General features: G+C 37.9%; 1 protein-coding gene across 2 annotated transcripts in view; it reads left to right on the top strand.

Moving 5' to 3' along the window:
* The window catches only part of LOC150091211 (hemocytin-like), a 1,750,539-nt gene that overhangs the window by 976,450 nt on the left and 755,102 nt on the right, over nucleotides 1-18,987 (top strand). For both annotated transcript variants that reach the window (XM_090374755.1, XM_090374750.1), the window contains one exon: nucleotides 15,636-15,777. In XM_090374755.1, the coding sequence (XP_090230881.1) occupies nucleotides 15,636-15,777 (142 nt within the window). The remainder of the gene's footprint in view (nucleotides 1-15,635; nucleotides 15,778-18,987) is intronic.

The following is an 18,987-nucleotide window of genomic DNA, read 5'->3' as shown; positions in this document are numbered from 1 at the left end:
TGCTGATCGTGGCAATGTTGTCTACTTTTCCAGTATGCGATGGTTAGGCTGTTCAAAAGTGCTCACGAGGATTTTTGAGTTGAAAGATGCCATCCAAGAGTTCATGACAGAAAAAAGGCAAGCCAGTATCAGAATTCAATGATCTGAAGTGGTTGGCCGACTTTGCCTTCCTTATGGACATTTCTTCTCATTTGAATGAGTTAAATTTGAAGCTCCAGTCAAAAGATCAACTGGTCCATGCCCTGTTTAATCAAAGCTTTTCAGATGAAATTGGAACTCTTTAAGTGCCAACTTCAAGACCAGAATTGAACTAATTTCCAGAAGATGTTGAAATTGCAGTCTGCAAAATATGTTCCTCAATGTGTGGCTACAATATCTCAGCTCCAGACCGAGTTCCAAGAGAGATTCCAAGATTTCCGCGCTCTAGAAAGGATCCTGAACGTGGCAACTAACCCCTTCTCTGTGAATGTGATGAACACTCCGGGGGACCTCCAAATGGAAATTATTGACCTTCAGTGTGACTCAGACCTGAAAATCAAATTTGATGAAGTGTCTCTCATAGAATTTTACCAAACGTACGTAGAAAAGGGAAAATTTGTCAATTTAAGAATGTATGTAGCAAAAATCTTCTCCCTCTTCAGAAGCATGGACTTATGTGAACAGATGTTTTTTAGAATGAAGCACTCCAAATCAAAATTTAGGACAAAAATTACTGATTGTCATCTGGAGAATTGCCTCCCACAGAAATAGTTCCTGACATTTAATTATTAGTAAAAAATAAACAATGTTTTCTCATTAACTGAATCTTTCATTCCTTTCGTTGCTATTGTATTATATTATATTGTATTATATATTGTATTGTAATAAAATTTTCTTATAAATGCAGCTGGTTTTGTTCTTTTAAAGTTTAAAATTTAATTGATCCCTAGGTTTACAAAACAAAATTATTGCATGGAGTCGAATTCAAAAACAACTCTGAAGGGCAATATTTTCAAGTTGAAAAATTAAAAGAATCACATTATAGTAAAGTGCATGGAACAAGACTGCAATTTGTTTTAAGTGTTTTTACTCAACAAATTTTCCCTTAGGTGTTGCTTCTGAATTTGAGCCTAAAAGCGGTATATAAGACTTGTGTATTGTATGGCCCGCGACTTGTACCAAATTTTCAAAAATTGGCCCCCAACTTCCAAAAGGTTGAGCACCCTTGCTCTAGAGTATGCCAGTGGTGGAAGGATGAAAAGTAAATCCAAAACCTAAAAACAGAGCTGAATATCTCCTACTCAGAGGCCAGAAAAATGCATTCAACCAATAAATAGTGGAAACCTTCATATGGCCAGAAGGTTTCTGTGAAGTGCACTATCGGTACACAAACTAAGATGACTATACCACCACAAGAGTCATTCACTCCGATTGCACACTATTCCATTCACAAAAACCTACCCAAAAAACACAGTCAGCTGCCACTCCTATGTCCGTACCTCCTAGTGCTCCACCACTACCAAAACCAAGTGGTAAAGAAAAGCTACAAAGATCGGAAGACCTACCTGCAATTCAAGAAAAATGGATATAGAGGATAAGGAGGTATCAGATGACTCAGTCCTGGAAATCTTCATAGAAGAAGAAGATATGGACACAGAGCAACATGCTGTCGTCCCAAAGAAAGATAAAACCAGGACTGAGACTTGGTGGACTCCGACTTCTTGCCTGTTTTCACTGATGGCTCAAAGTCGGAGTTGTATAGAGTTAGCATTGGACCACATTAAAACCCACAAGTATCAAAGGTGTATAGTGTACACTAACTATCTAAGTATACTGCAGGCTTTATTGGGGATGAGGTATAATCCTCATCCATTTGTGACCCGGATCCAGCAAACACTACATTCTCTGTCTGAGTGTTCATTCGACATTCATTTCTGCTGGATTCCAAGCCACATTGGGATCAGGGGCAATGAACTGTCAGACGCTGCCACCAGATCACCAGAACTCCACAACATCCATTTCCTGTTAATCCCTATACAGACTACAGGCAGGTGATCCAAATTGCATTACTCGCCCAATAGCAGCAACCTTGACATGAGCAAGTTACAAACAAGCTCTATCAAATAAAGCCTGTAATTCAACACAGTCAGTCTAGTCTGCACCTCAGAGAGAAGCTGTTTTCTGCATGGAAAACAGAATGCATGGAATCCATCTTACGCATGGATTTCTGCTAAGGGCAGATGACTCTCCTATGTGCGAGAACTGTGGCACCGTTTTAACTATCTGTCATGTTTTAACCAAGTGTACACGTTTTAGACATGAACGTAATTTATATTTTACCACTCAGTCAGATATTGTCTGACAATGACCATGTGTCTGCTGCTGTTTTTAGCTATTTAAAATCAGTAAATCTTTTTACTTGCCTTTAAAATTTACTTTTTATTGTAATTTCTTTATTGATATATCTTTTATACTTTTTATACTTATGTTGTTATCGTTATTGATATATCTTTAATACCTTTTATACCCACATTATTATATATCTTAACAGGGTGATCTAATTTATTAGGTCACCCTGTTTAGATATATAAAATTTAGGCTTTCGGTGACCTAATAAATTAGGTCACCGAAAGCCTAAATTTTTTTATATATGACCTGGTTTTGGTGCATTATAGCCTTAGTTGCTAATGCACTAATAAAATCCAAACCAACCAACCTGAACCACAAATCGCAAGATGTGGCTAACTTGAAAATTTAAGTTTGTATTTTGCTGTTCCAATGATGCAGGTCTTGCTGCACCATAGGAACAGCAAAATTGATGCATTGATATTGCTATTCCTGCATTATAAAAATATCAGAAATGTCCAGAAAAGCAAGGACAGTATCAAATATCCTAACAAATCATCTGCAATAAGACCTTTTTCATGTAATAAAAACATGTTGATACCAGATCTCCCATCCACCCAAATCATGGAATAAAGGCAGAAGTGACGAATACAGTGAAGACTCTTCTGTTGCAGACTTTGCTGAACTCTCCACTTCAACAGATGTGGAACCAGAAAATTACAATGCGCCATACCACTTAATTATCCAATAAAAGTTGAATAACCTAGTTTGTGATAAAAACTTATCTAATGAGCAAGGAGGAATCCTTGAGTCTAGATTACAACAGTGGAAGTTACTTGAAGCAGGAACTACAATTACAGTTTACTGAAAATGTCACAGAGTGTTTCCAAAATATTTTGTTATGGAACATAGTATGTGTATTTCTGTATAGATATTAGTGGTCTTTTGAACAAACTGGATATTGAACACTATTCTAATGAGTGGCAGATATATGTTGGCACCTCAAAATTAAGTTCAAAAGCAGTTTTTGCTGTGCAGTGGAAATGCATTCTCAGTAGTTCCGTTACTTCATGCTATTTGCTTGAAAGAAACATGGAAATGTACCATGAATTTGCTTAGAAAGTCTCTGGTAATCTTAGTTTAATTGGATTACATACTAGTGTACAGGTTTGTTTCACAAAATACTGTTGTTTTTCTATGTTTGTGGGACAGCCATGCAACGGGGAAAACATTTTTTTTTTTTTTTTTTTTGGTAGTAGTTGTTGGCGTATCAGCTTCTGTGGCCATAATGCACCTCCAAAGGTTTTTGCAGTATTTTGATCCAAGCCCAAGGCAGGATTCGAACCCGCGACCTTTGGGTTGCCAGGCAGGCACTTTACCCACCCGGCTAGCCCGGTCGGCGGAAAACATTGTATTGTGCAGTAAGAAAAGAGGAAAAATTTTTATCAGGGAAAAGTGATATGAAATACATTCCACTGATTGAACTAAAAAAGGTGTTCTTCTTGATGACTTGATATCAGTGGTCTAGCTGTTGATGATCCTGCTCAGGTTGCTGACAAATTGAATAAGTATTTTGCATCCCCCATCACACATGACGAATTCTTTAGGAAGGGGATGCCAAAAGTTAATCAAACTTTAAGAGGAAGCAAAATTATTTTGTGATAATTGAGAGGCAAGTGGAACAGAAATTGTCGAAGCTAAACATTAAAAAGTTGCCTTGACTGAAAGGGATCTATCCTTTTCTATTAAGGGATCAGTAAAAAGAGCTAAGCAAATCCTTAGCCATAATTGGAAGATCTTTGGATTCAGGGAAGGACCCTGTGGATTGGAGATGTGTGAATGTATTTGCAATTCACAAAGGTGATCAAAGGGTGAGATTAATAATTGCAGACCTATTAGTATGACTTCTGTTTCAGGGGAAAATTATGGGGTCACTAGCTAAAGAAGCAATGCATAATTATCTACGAGGAGTGCAGTCATACTGCATTCACCTCATGGATTTGTTAAAGAGTACTGATTGGTACCAATCAGTACCAACCTGATTGGATGGTATGATGCAGTAACAAAAGGACCTGGATGTAAAAGTAATTTTGATATGATATACTTGGATTTCAGAAAAGCTTTTTAAACTGTTGCACATATAAGATTGCTGTACAAATTGGAGCAGTGTGACAGTAGGAGTTAATTACTGCTATGGATAAAGGGATGGTTGAGTGAAAGACAATGAGTGGTCTCTAGTGTGCAGTTGTCTTCTTGGTCTTCTGTTATTAGTGGAGTTTCCCAGGGTTTAGTGCAGGATCCATTGTTGTTCTCTATATGTATTAATGATGATAGTGATGAAGGTATATCAAGCTTATTGTTTATGTTTCCAGATGACACAAAGGTTGGTAGGATAGTTAATGACAGTAATCAGGGCATTGTACTGCAACAGGATCTAGAAAAATTAGGCAGATGGGATGAGAAGTGACAATTGCAATTTGACATTGATACCTGTATATACTGTATATGGGTAGCAGCAATCCCAGAATAACACCAATTGAGTGAAACCACAATCAGGGTAACGGAGAACGAAACAGACTTGGGGATAATTGTGATGTCAGGCGTAAAGTTCTCTGAGCAGTGTAGATTGGCTGCTGGACAGTTCATGGGATTTCATAAATGATATGCAAGAATTTTGCCAGCCAATGATAAGGAGATGATTATCCCATTATATATGACAGTTAGACCACATTTTATGTACTGTATACAAGTCTGGAGGCATCATTTTAGAAAGGATAGGGATCTGTTGGAACAGGTGCAGAGAAAAGCAGTAAGATTAGTGAATTGAATAAATGGGTGCTTTTAACCAGAAAATGCTTAAACTCTGCAAATTGCAGCATTGAAGCATTGTCTGGAGATTAGGCACATTCAAGGGGATCTGATTGAGATGTTTAAGACTTTGAATGGACTGAGTAATCTCTTTGCTCTTGGTCCTGCCTCTTGTGCAGACTACACACATGAGGTGGCATAAATTCAAATTGAGGAAAGATATTTGTAAGATAGTTATGTGGAAATTTGCTTTTAGCCTGGGTTATTGGAACAAATGTCCATCTGGTGTTGTGGAAGCAGATAGTTTGAATAAATTCAAGGAAGAACTAGACAAACTGTTTGAGGGGGATGGACGGTGATATTTTAATTGTTGTTGCCATTTTTTTTTTCTGTCTTGCTTCATTTTCAACTACTAATACTAATAGTAATACCTTCCTCCGCTTTTTCTAACCATTGGCCTCACCAACTCTCTTAAGGTTATCCCAGTCCTTAAGCTTAAGTGCACCATACAAAAAAACATTTGAGTACCTTGAGAGAGAGAGAGAGAGAGAGAGAGAGAGAGAGAGAGAGAGAGAGAGAGAGAGAGAGAGAGAGAGAGAAGTAGGAGGGAATCACCAAAAAAGAGAAGAATTATGATATCCAGATTAGGACACTGGGTATGACAAACCCATACTCACCAGATGTGAGCCCCTGGAGTTCTTTCTTCCCAAAGCTGTAAAGTAGAACCCCAGCTCAACATGTACTTTGAAGCTGCCTTTTATTGAAAGCTGTTTTCTGATAGCAAATATACCAGTCACACAACATAAACAATGTAATTTCTACTGTACTACACACTTATCACCTAACATGCACACACATTGACTGACTTTACAGAGCCTCTTCACATGAGATACAACCTCAGGGGCTCACATCTGGTGAGTATGGGCTTGAATTACCCAAGGTCCTGAGCTGTATATCATCATTTTTCTCTTCCTTGGTGATTCCTTTCTACTTCTCTCTCTCTCTCTCTCTCTCTCTCTCTCTCTCTCTGGCGCCTCCGTATCCAGGTGGGCAGGAGCAGCAGTGCGTAGCACACGCTTCTTGATTAGACTGGGGTTCGAGCCCATGACCACCAAATACGGAAGATGCGGAAAGGTCAGGGAATGACCACCGCATATCCCCGGAGCAATATGGCCTTAGTTGCTAATGCTCCTAAAAACCAAATAACAAACAAACAACAAAACTCTCTCTCTCTCTCTCTCAAGGTAACTCAGGAATTTTTTTGGCTGGTGCAGCATAAGCCTCAGGCTTCATTGCACAAATGGCTAGTAATAATAATAAGTTAACAGTATAATAGCCACATGCATATGCTATTTCATCGGCCCCATCCAGATGCACTTTTATCCAATACCCTGACAAATTTTGTGAATAAGTTTTTAGTATTCATTTTGAATACTGAATTGCTTATCTTGTTGAAAGGAATATTACTGCTTAACAAGATAAAGCTTAGATACTTTGTAAAGTCCCTTTTATCTTTACTTTAGGTATTAAAAGTGACTGAACTGGAAATTTTTTCATCCTTTTTTTTTTTTTTTTTTTTTTTTTGCCCACAATGGCTGATGTTTTCACAAATTTATCTAGCTGCCTGTTTTTTTGGAATGTTTTGGTTAGCAGAAGAACTGTATTCTCTGCATCCTTCCTAGAATGGGGGCCTCCAGACCTGTATACAGTGCTCGTATTGTGGCCCAGCTGTTGCCTTGTACAGGGGGACAATTGCCTCCTTATCCATGCTAGCAGAATTTTTCTACTTCATTGACGAGACACAATGAGCTACTCTTGCAGCCTGTCTGCACTGCTCTGGTGACTTCATGTCTGACTATACAATTACCCCCAGATACCCCCAGGTCCTTTTCATTCTCTACTACTCAGGGTGGTAGAGAATGAAAAGGACCTGGGGTAATTGTATAGTCAGACATACCACATAGTAGTATGTTAATCTGGGGTTACTGCTACCCACATGCAGTCAATGTTAAACTTCAGTTGCCACCTCTCAGCCCATCTGCTCATCTTTTCTACATCCTGTTGCATTAGTATACTATCATTGCTGTCAATAAAAAGCGTGCCAACCTTCGTATCGTATACAAACTTTGACTTGAACCCTGATATACATTCATCAATGTCATTGATAAATACAGAAAGCAGCACTGTGCCCTGCACCGAGCCCTGGGGAACTCCACTAATAATATTAGTCCATGAAGAGCAGTGTCCATTGTTTGCCACTTTTCCGACTCAACCATCCTTTTATCCATGCAGAAACTTGCCCTTAATGCAATACTGTGCATTATCCACTGTTCATACTTAATGCAATAGGAGGGATTATATGCTGAAAGCCTTGTTCTTTAGGTCTGGATTAACTCCAGACCTAAAGAACTCTGCAAGGCTTTTTCAAAGAAATTTCTATCAGCTCGACCCACACTTGTGGATAGAAGGAATCTGTTTTGTAGAGATGGGATACATTTAAACAAATTGGTGTAAGAGTTTTTGCTAGTATTATTGAGGATACCTTAAAGGTTCAGGGAAACTGCTAATTTGGGAGGGACAAGGGTAATACAGATACGCATTTATCCAATAATATTGGTCACTTGCACATTCCTCAAGGGGTTTTGTTTGTTACCGCAACAGAACATATTAGCAAGATGTTCTGAGGGCAGAAACATTTCAAATGAGTGGGCAGCTAATGCCAGGGAAGCAAGCTTAAATAACTTTAAGGGGTGTGTCAGGGTAGGTATACAAGAACACTAATTCTTAATTGTTTATACAGTAATACCAGAAGTATCGTCAATAAAATGAATGAATTCGAACTGCTGGTTAGGACAAGTTATTGTTGTTATTTGGTTTTTAGGAGCATTAGCAACTAAGGCCATATTGCTCCGGGATATGCGGTGGTCATTCCCTGACCTTTCCGCATCCTCCGTATTTGGTGGTGACAGGCTCGAACCCCGGTCTAATCAAGAAGCATGTGCTACATACTGCTGCTCCTTCCCACCTGGCTATGGAAGCGCCTTTAGAACAAGTAACGCTGACATAATAGGGCTTACAGAAACGTGGTACCACTCAGAAATAGGAGATAATGAGTTTCAGTATGGTATGTATAATGTATTTAGGAATGATAGGGAAGATAGAAGGGGTGGTGGAGTCATGCTTCTTATCAAAAAGCTTTCCCGGATTCAGCCGTTTCGCATACTAGTATACAATCTGTATGGTGTGAGATTGTTGGAAGCAAAAGTATAATGAGAGTGGGAGTAATCTACAGGCCAGGTGATTGTAGAGATTATGATGAGAGCCTGTACATGCAAATGGAATGGGCAAATAAGCACGAATGTCTTATTATGGGTGATTTTGATTTACCTCTAATTGATTGGATCAAATGGGAAGGAAACTCCACACGGGGTACAAAATTTTTAAATCACCTAGACAATTGCTGTTTGTATCAACATGTCATTGGAAGTACTAGGGAAAAGAATACTCTAGACTTCATCATCACCCTTGAACCAGATGACATAATAGGGATGACAGGAACCAGTAGCAGGAAGTGATCACGGAATTCTACGTTGGACGATGAAAAGACAGGTAGCAGTAGTTTAGCATTAGCATTAGTAGAGACATACGATGCAAGAAAGCAAGCTTATGGGGGGAGATAAGGAATTCTTCACATATATAAATGCAAAGAAGAGAAAGACAGACCAGATCAGACCCTTATGTAATGGATGTGGGGATAGTATTAGATAGCCCAGCTGAAGTTGCAGTTGAACTGAACAGTTATTTTGCATCAATATTTACAGAAGAAAAACTGTTTATGTCAATGAGAAATTATGGGAGTGAAGTTGAAAAAAATGCAATTAATGATGTTGAAATTTCAGATGTTTATTTAATGAAAAAACTTTCAAGCCTACAGGCCAGTAAAGCTCCTGGGGTTGATGACATATACCCTATAATCTTAAGGGAGGCTGCAAGTGAGTGCATTGAACCATTGAGGCTAATTATGAGAGCATCATTGGACTCGTGAGTGATTCCGTTCGATTGGAAAAGTGCCTATGTGCCTACAGTACATAAGGGTGGTTCTAAAAGTGAAGTGGAAAATTATCAGCTGGTTAGTCTAACTTCAGTAGTAGGGAAAATCATGGAGACAATTATCAAGGGTGGAATTCAGGATCATTTCGATAGAAATGAAATTCTGAAGGATACTCAGCATGGTTTTGTAAAGGGAAAACCATGTTTAACTAATCTGATTAGCTATTTTGACAGGGTTTATTTGGATTTCAGCAAAGCATTTGACTCAGTTCCACGTGAGTGGTTACTTTATAAGCTGGAACAGGTTGGAATCACAGGGAAAATCCTTAGATGGATAGCTGGATGGCTTGAGGGCCGGAGGAGGAGGGTTGTGATAAATAGTTATTCCTCAGATTGGGTTGACTTAAGAAGTGGGGTTCCCCAGGGATCATTGTTGGGACCACTGTTGTTTTTGATTTTCATAAATGACATCAATGAAGGGGTGGAGCGTGTGATGTATAAATTGGCAGATAATGTAAAGATCGGTATAGTAGTTAGTGATCACCGCCAAGCAGAGCTTCAGAGTTTCCTAGATAGACTTCAGAGATGGTCAGAAAAATTGCAGCTATGCTTTATCCAGCAAAGTGTGAGGTATTGTACCTGGAGAACAGTAACCCCAAAATAACTAATACACTTGTCGGAGTTGAACTAAAGCAGGTGGAGGAAAAGGACTTGGGTATTACGATACGGTCAGACATGAAGTTCTCCGATCATTGTGGACTGGTTGCAAGGAAGGCCCATGGTGTCCTGTCGATGATTTATTGAACGATTGCGAGTAGAGATAGAGACATCATAATCCCATTGTAGGGCTATTGTTGGGCCACACTTGGAGTGCTGTGTTCAGGGTATGGAGACTGCACCTAAAGAGAGACATTGTGCTTCTTGAAAGGGTCCAATGATGGGTAACTCACCTAGTGAGATCAGCAAAAGGGCGTCCATATGAGGAAAGACTTTGAATATGTGGGTTGTGGTGTTTGGAAGCTGGGCTCCTTAGAGGAGACTTGATTGTGGTGTTTAAGACTCTGAGAGGCATAAGCACAATAAATGATGAATGAAATTTTCATGGTTATAAATGATTCTAGAACAAGGGGCCATAATTTCAAATTATGTATTGCAGGAAGTTTTATTTTAGCCAGCAAGTTATAAATTACTGGAATAAGTTACATGGGTGGCAGAGGCTGACAGTTTGGGAAATTCAGTCAGCTGGATAATTACCTACAGGAGGAGGGAAACGCATAGGCTATCTATTTTCTTTTCTCTTATTATTATTATTATTATTATTATTATTATTATTATTATTTTACTTTTATTCTTATTATATATTTTATTTTTATTTTTTATTTAGTTTTGTTATTTTATTATTATTATTATTTTTTAGCTGTTGCAGCATAAGTCATCAGCTTCCTTGCACCATGTGGCCATTGCTAATACTAATACACATACAAAGAATGTATTTTCTTTCATTGTCATTGACAGTATGAGCAAAATACCATTGACATATTTTCCCCTGCTCACTGAAATGCTTTCAATGCTAACTTTATTGGAAGCATCACAATAGTAATATTGTGATGCTTCCAATAGCTGAAATCCCATTTCCAAGGTGAATATCTGAAAAAAATAATTAGATTAATGAAAAATGCAGCATTATTAGTAATATTTGTGTTATATGCACTAATGATTAAAATGGCCACAATATGCATTTGCACATACATACTTGAAAATGCACATAATGCAACATGTTTTTGTTATTTTGTTAAGGTTAGGTTACCAAAATTGCAGAAGGAGAATCTCATAATTAAAACATTCATACATGGTAGCAAATACCAAACTACCATAATAGCAGGTGATTGTCATTCAAAGCATGCCCATAGTGTGTTATTTAGAAATAAAAATATTATTTCCTCGTATTCTGTGATACCTTATTCTCTTAATGCAGCACAGTGTGCCACTCTGAAATCAAAATTTTGTCTTTTACCCCATTCAGTAATGTAAAAAATTTCACTGACCAATACAAAGTTAATTTAGAGATTTTACAGAAGGAGAAGTTACTCAATGAATGCTTACATTCTGTCTTTAAGAATTACAATAACAGCTATCCATATGCATAAGTTTTGCTACATAATTTGTGACATAAACATCAGCTTTCATTTGATTATCTGAAACCAATGAGAAATAAAAAGGAAGGAATGTCACATAGTTGGATTGTTAGCTAGCTGACCAGTCATGCTAAGTCCATGGGAAATAGTGCTGTAGATAGTACATTTGGTTAACTCTTGCTCTTATGATTACATTGCCACAATATTGATTTTATCAACAGGTCCAGGAAGATAGCAAGCATTTAAAAAAATAACTTGAATTAACAGGTTCAAATTTCTTTATATGATTTCAGAAAAATAGATTTTAATGGATTTTTTTTTATTAAGGACAGATGAAAAAACATTCTCAAATAGCAGTTCTTCTATTGGAGTAATTTCATGAATGCAGTGATTTTGTTTTATGTGTTTTCAGTTTTAAATGTTTCAAAATTTTCTGCTAATTTGTGTGTGAAATTCTCTGCTGAACCCTTTCTTTTTGATTTAGAGGAGGTTTAAATAAAAGCTGCTACTATCATTTAATTTTCTTCACTTACAACACTTATTATGTCATCAAGATTTAGGTAAATTGATTGCATTCCTTGCCTGTTCAAACCTTGTTTAATTTGTAATTTATCTTGTAGGAATAGAAACATCTGCAAACTTCGTGAAAAATATGTTAAGGATGTCAGTTGAACTGCCCCATGCTTAAAAAACATTTTGCTCATTAAAATAGAAGAGACCTGTGGCACCAGGTTCCATGGATAAGAAATAATAATAATGCAGTAGATCCAGTATGAGCAGTAACTAAGTATTTAATAAATTGTTAATGGAAGATTTTGAGATAACAAATCTCTTCCTCAGCCGTAGGAGTACATACATACATAAATATAAAACATTATGAATAGAACGTGCAGAGCATGGTCGTGTTAAGTAAAAAGCATGCACAAGGATGCATAAATGCTGAATCAGTTACTGCTTAGAATTAGGTGATTGTTGCTGGTACAGAGTGCATATATGGGTTGACTGCCAGCGTTTGTCACATTGTAACACTACAGACTCCAAGATTGGGTGTAGTCATATACCTCTATTGCAATTTAAAATGTTACGACAACTAGATAAGTATAGTGACTCTAACCACAGATGGTGATAATAGCGGTGGGATTGATCAACCACCTCAGTATCACGACTGGGATTGAGGTTGTGTTGCATCAACCAAAAATGTTCTGTGACTGTAGAGTGTGTAGAGTCACCTAGCCGAATGGCTCTTTCATATTCCGTGAGGTGGTTGTGGAGCCTTCTGCCAGTTTCTCCCACATAACAGCTGCCACAATCGTGGCATGTGATGTGGTATATAGCACCGCTATGTAAAAGAAGGGGGACAGGTGTCTTCACCCTGGAGATAAGAGATTGCAAACCTCTACCGGGAAGTTGCAGGCACTTTATACGGTACCCGTGTAAGATCTTAGAAATGCGATCTGAAGCGCCCAGATAATATGGGATGTAAGTGGTAGAATTGTCTCATTGCTATGGGGGGGGAAGTCTTGGATATGCAGCAAGCTCATGGGCTTGTAGGTTGCATCTGTCCAAGACATGAGTAGGGTAGCCAAGTTGGTGAGTTTGGCTCTTATCTTAGAAACTTCGTTGCACCTGGCTTCCACGAAGCTGGAATGGTGCCAAGCTCGAGAGAGTAGTGTATGCTCAGTACTGTACAGGTGGCAGCAGGCATGCGCTGCCCTGTAGTTTGTAAATTGGCCAGAACACATGGGCTTTCAATATACCGAAGTTTCCAGATGTGAGCCCACGCACTTCACTAAGACATCCAGGAAGAAAAGGATGTTGTTTAACTCTATTCTAATGTGAACTGGATGAAGGGGGATAGGGAGTTGAGATGTAGTAGTTGGCTTCTGAACCTCGGGGGATAATGGTGAAGATGTCGTCGACATACCACCACCACCACCAGAGGGTGACAGAGACCAGCAGATTCAGGAATATGTGTTCCTCCATTGCAGTGTTAGCAACAACGGAGCTGACAGGGGCACCAATGGCTGTGCCATGTATTTGTCTGAAAAGAGAGTCACCAAACGTAACAATGCTGCCAGACAAGCACAAATTAAGGGTGGTACGTATATCCTCTATAGATAGAGATATTCTGTCCGGTAAACTGGTGTCATTATCCAAGAGGTTTCTGGCATATACGATGGCCTGGGGCACAGGTATGGAAGTAAATAAAGAGGCGATATCAAAGTATGCCATGATCTTGTCTTCAAGAACTGCGAGGTACTTGATGAGGCATAGGAATTTCTCACTGTTCGAGATGGTGTGACTGATATTTCCTACTAGGGGTGTTAGTAAACGGGCAACGTATTTTGACAGTTCGTATGTTGGAGAATTGCAACAAGAGACAATCCTAACACCTCTAGTAGGAAATATCAGTCACAGCATCTCAAATAGTGGGGAAGGAATTCCGGCAGTGTCATCACATTTGGTGACTCTCTCTTCAGACAAATACACGGCACAGCTACTGGCACCCCTGTCAGCTCCATCAACATCGTGATGGAGGAGATGTATTCCTGAACCTGCTGCTCCCCTGGAGCTGGTATGTTGATGACATCTTCACCCTTATCCCCTGAGGTTCAGAAGCCAACTACTACATCTCAACTCCCTATCCTCCTTCATCCAGTTCACATTAGAATTAGAGTCGAACAACACACTTTCCATCCTGGATGTCTTAGTGAAGGGTGTGGGCTCACATCTGGAAACTTTGATATACCAAAAGCTCATGTGCTCTGGCCAATTTACAAACTACAGGTCAGCACATGCCACCTGCCACCTGAACAGTACTGCATGCACACTACTCTCTCTCTCTCGAGCTTGGAGCAATTCCAGCTCCGTTGAAGCCAGGCGCAACGAAGCTTCTAAGATAAAAGCCAACCTCACCAACTGTTGCTACCCTACCTGTCTTGGATAGATGCGATCTATAAGCGCGTGAGCTTGATGCATGTCCAAGACCCCCCCCCCCATATCAATGAGACAACTTCTATTGCTTACATCCCATGCTACCTGGGCGTTTCAGATTGCATTTCTAAGATTTACGTGGGTACTGTATAAAGTGCCTGCAACTTCCCGGTAGAGGTTTGCGATCTCTTATCTCCAGGGTGAAGACACCTGTCCCCTTTCTTTTACATAGTGGTGCTATATACCACATCACATGCCACAATTGTGGCAGCTGTTATGTGGGAGAAACCGGCAGAAGGCTCCACAACCACCTCACGGAACATGAAAGAGCCATTTGGCTACGTGACTCTACACACTCTACAGTCACAGAACATTTTTGGTTGATGCAACACAACCTCAATCCCAGTGGTGATACTGAGGTGGTTGACCAATCCCGCCACTATTATCACCATCAGTGGTTAGAGTCACTATACATATCTAGTTGTTGTAACATTTTAAACTGCAATAAAAGTGTACGACTGTGCTCAATCTCGAAGTCTGGAGTGGTACAAAGTGACAAACGCTGCAGTCAGCCCATATACGCACCCTGTACCAGCAACAATCACCTAATTCTATGCAGTAAATGATTCAGCATTCATGCATCCTCGTGCACTCTTTTTACTTAACATGACCATGTGCTGCACATTCCATTCATAATGTTTTATATTTATATTTTATATTTTTATATTTATGTATGTATTAACAATTTATTAAATACTTAGTTACTGCTCATACTGGATGTACTGAATTATTATTTCTTATTTTGCTCATTAGTCAGTGATTGATTCGTTTTAATACACTTTACAATGTAGTATGCAAAATGAAACTAAACAGTCATAGTTGATATGGACAAAGTTGATTCATATATGTGTGCATGTGCATAGAAACAGCCGCTTGAGTAAAAAATGACAATATAGAATGCAGAAGTTTTGGCTAATCATATAGAATTTTTGGGTAATCATGTTCTTTGCTTCCACATACTTATTGCAATTTTAATAAATTCTTTTTCACTTAAGAATGATTTTTTCTTTTGATTGAAAAATCTGGGCATAAATTCACTACTTCTCAGCAAAAGTTGTTTGTTTTCAGTAATGAAAACAAAACTTTCTTTGCCACTAAAGTGTTGTGAACTGGAAAACTAAACTCTGAGCTGTAAAACTGACAGGCAAGCATAACAAATGCCATTGAATCCAGTGAGTCATGAAATGAACTTGCCTTAGCATTTAGTGTCATCACATATTTGGTTTATACCAGTCTACATACACATATCTGTATATACAGTATTTCAGTTTTAAATTTTGAATCTGTTTCATAGAAATATTTCTTTTATTTTATTTTTGTTAGGTATTTCCAGGAAATTATGATAGTAATACAGCAGTTCGACAAATATTTGATAAACCAATTGAAGCTCGGTATGTCAGACTTCAACCCCTTAGATGGATTGGTCATATAGCACTCAGGATGGACGTCTTAGGATGTGCTGAATGTAATTAATTATAATTTAGAGTTTAGATATGTATTATTACATATTTAAATTGAATTAATGTGCTGCAGATACACGTGATTTTGTTTAATCATAATCTAATTTAACAAAATATCAGAAAAAATAGGTTTATTTAAATTCATTATGTTAAAAAGGATGGATTGAATTTCTTTTTTTTTTTATCGTTTTAAAATTTGTTTTAATTTAATTTACTCTATACAATCAAGAGTGCACTTTGGGCAGAGACATATGACAGATCATAAGAGTAATAATACAAGGGTAAAAGAAAGGCTCCAGTTTCAATAGTTAATTTTTATTGAAGTATTTAACTTAAAGTATTATTTTTTATACTGCAACAAAAATATGGGAGATTTTGTTCATGCAAAATCATTTTCAGTAAGCAATCCCTGTTCACCTAGTAGCATTTTTAGATGTCTAGAGAAATTTTTCATAACTGCATCTAGCATATCTTCAGTGATACACCACTGTATCACTGTAATCTGAGCAAGAGGAAGAATCCCATCAGCATTGAGCTTGCTCAAACAATTCAAGGCTTTATACATTTCAATCAGGCACCTCCGTAGCCAGGTGGGCAGGAGTAGCAGTGCGTAGCACACGCTTCTTGATTAGACCGGGGTTCAAGCCCGTCACCACCAAATACGGAGGATGCGGGAAGGTCAGGGAATGACCACTGCATATCCCCGGAGCAATATGGCCTTAGTTGCTAATGCTCCTAAAAACCAAATAACAACAACAACAACATCTCAATCAGATCACCTCACTGGAGAAATGGATTTCATCACCCTAAGGCGGGGGGGGGGGAATATGTTATCTCCTATTTTTTTTTATTTCTTTGGAATTTTGCCTGGATAATAAATTCCTCCTTATGGTCTTTTCCCTTCACATGGGTCTCTTTGGTTGCTCATGTTTTTGGAAGAAGCAATAATGGTTTATGTTGATACTATGAAATGCAGTGCTTCTTGGGTTCCTCAACCTGGTGTCCTCATGCTCTTTCACTTGGTACCCAGATTGTTTATCTTGTCTTCAGAGGTAAAATTGTAAATTCTCGCCCCCTTATCTAATTCTGCAGACTTTTCTAATGGGGAGATGTTACTTATTCTGAGAGGAAGGCAGTCCTTCACTGTTATAATAATGATACCTAACATCAGTTTCTCTTAAAATTCAACTATTTAGTAATTATGCAATTGCATTAAATAGTGTAATAGTTTATATTTTACATTGTTTGAGGCTTTTTACGCTGAAATTTTCTTTTTGTGTATCTCTTCTCTTCTCTTGTCTTCTCTTCTCTTCTCTTCTCTTCTCATTTTCGGTTGCCTACTTGTTTCACCTATTTACAGCTTACCACACCTGCACATATTTTTGTATACAACTGTCTCCTCTGTGTGTGTGTATGTGTGCGTGCGTGCGTGCGTGCGCATGTGTGTAATGTTGTTTCTCCTTTTATTTACAGGTTAAAACACTGTCTCCAGATTCTGTTCCTTTAATATTATTTTCATTTTACCCTGATACCTAAATCTATTGAATTGTAACCTGCTTTCTTGAATTTGTTGGAATTGTTTGTCTACAGGATCTCAGATTAGCTAGATTATGTTTGTCCCTATGCCCCTTTCTTCATTTTTTGAATCCAGTTGTCTGGAAAATTGTTATTCATGAGTAATTTTGAGATATGTATTTCTAACTTGTGTCAACAAAGATCTTGTCTCCCTATGTCAACATAAATTTTTAAAATAATGATGATAATTTTTGTTGTCAAAGTTTAAGGCACAGGTTGTCCTGTCTGTGATTTATAGGACTTTTGCTAGTAGAAAGAAAGATGTCATTATCTTTCTGCATACAAGAAAATGGTTAGACTAAATTGAAAACCATACCTGAAAAAAGACATAGAACTACTGGAGAATCAAAGATGGTTAACTACATCAGTGATGAGAGCTAATTGATGCACACATAAATAATGGCTTAGAAGGTGTGGTTCAAAGTTTGACAACTAGACTGCTAGGAAGATCTGATTGAGGTGTATAAATCATCGGGGATTGGAAAAAATGAAAGTCTGTTCTCCCTCATAGTTAAGAGCTCATTTTTAGTATATAAATTATCAGGTAATAACAGATGACTGGACTCAGTAGACAGCGGATTGTTGAACACTGCAATAAGTTGCTTCTCAGCTTGGTGGAAGCAACCAGTCTAACCAAATTTAAAATATAATTGGACAATTACTTCATGGGAGTAGGAATAGTATGAATATTTTGTTTTATATATATATATGCATATACAGTAGAACCCCAGATAACAAATTCCCACATAAGAAGTTTCCCCTGTACTAAGTTTGGTTTCTTAATTCCCAATTTAAACTCTATATGTTGTAATGTATTATTTTTTCCATGTAAGTAGTTTCCCATGTAAAACGTTTTCCTACATAAAACGTTCATGATAAAGAATACACTGTATTATTATAATGACATTTTCCCACTTCATATGTTTTTTATATATAGAAATTATTTATTTTAAACAATATAAACATTTGGTAATCGAACAAGTTAGTGCCAAGCATCATCTTAGTTCATAGTAAACCACTGAAGTAGGTGAAATGGCATCGTTTTTGATATACATATATCCCATATTGTGAATGCCTTCACAATGAGTTGCCCTGATATTGCACTACCTCCAATAATCAACACTTCGCCAATGGAGAAGACTAATGTTACTTATTCTCGGCAGATATCACCACCCCTGGGCTGTGCTATCTGCCAAGAATCAATTGGTGAAGTGTTGCCTATTTAAGAATCCATTGTTGAAGCATTGCTTATTCGAGGTAGTTCAATATGAGATATAACAGAATATGAGATATAACAGAAACGATGCCATTTCACCTAATTTGGTAGTTTTCTATGAACTAAAATGATACTAGCCACTAACTTGTTCGATTAGTGAATTTTCCATAGTCTGAGGCTTTCAGCATTAAAACCCTTTTAGTATAAACATTTGTATATAAGGGAAGTGACATATTGCAATTGTTTACATCGATATCCATAATTGGATAGCGTCAACCACGTGAAGTACAGCAGGACCCCGTTATAACGCAGTTAGCTTTATGTTGATTCACTATAACGCTGTTCATATATTATAACATAACCCGTATCTGACTATAATGCTGTCATAGATCACTATAACGCTCTTTTACAGATTGCATTTTTG

Source organism: Mastigoproctus giganteus, chromosome 1, assembly GCF_048544385.1.
Source record: "Mastigoproctus giganteus isolate SK-2022 chromosome 1, ASM4854438v1, whole genome shotgun sequence".
Taxonomy (NCBI): Eukaryota; Metazoa; Arthropoda; class Arachnida; order Uropygi; family Thelyphonidae; genus Mastigoproctus; species Mastigoproctus giganteus.
The sequence above is the reverse complement of the archived record's forward strand: the minus strand, read 5'-3'. Positions and strand labels throughout refer to the sequence as shown.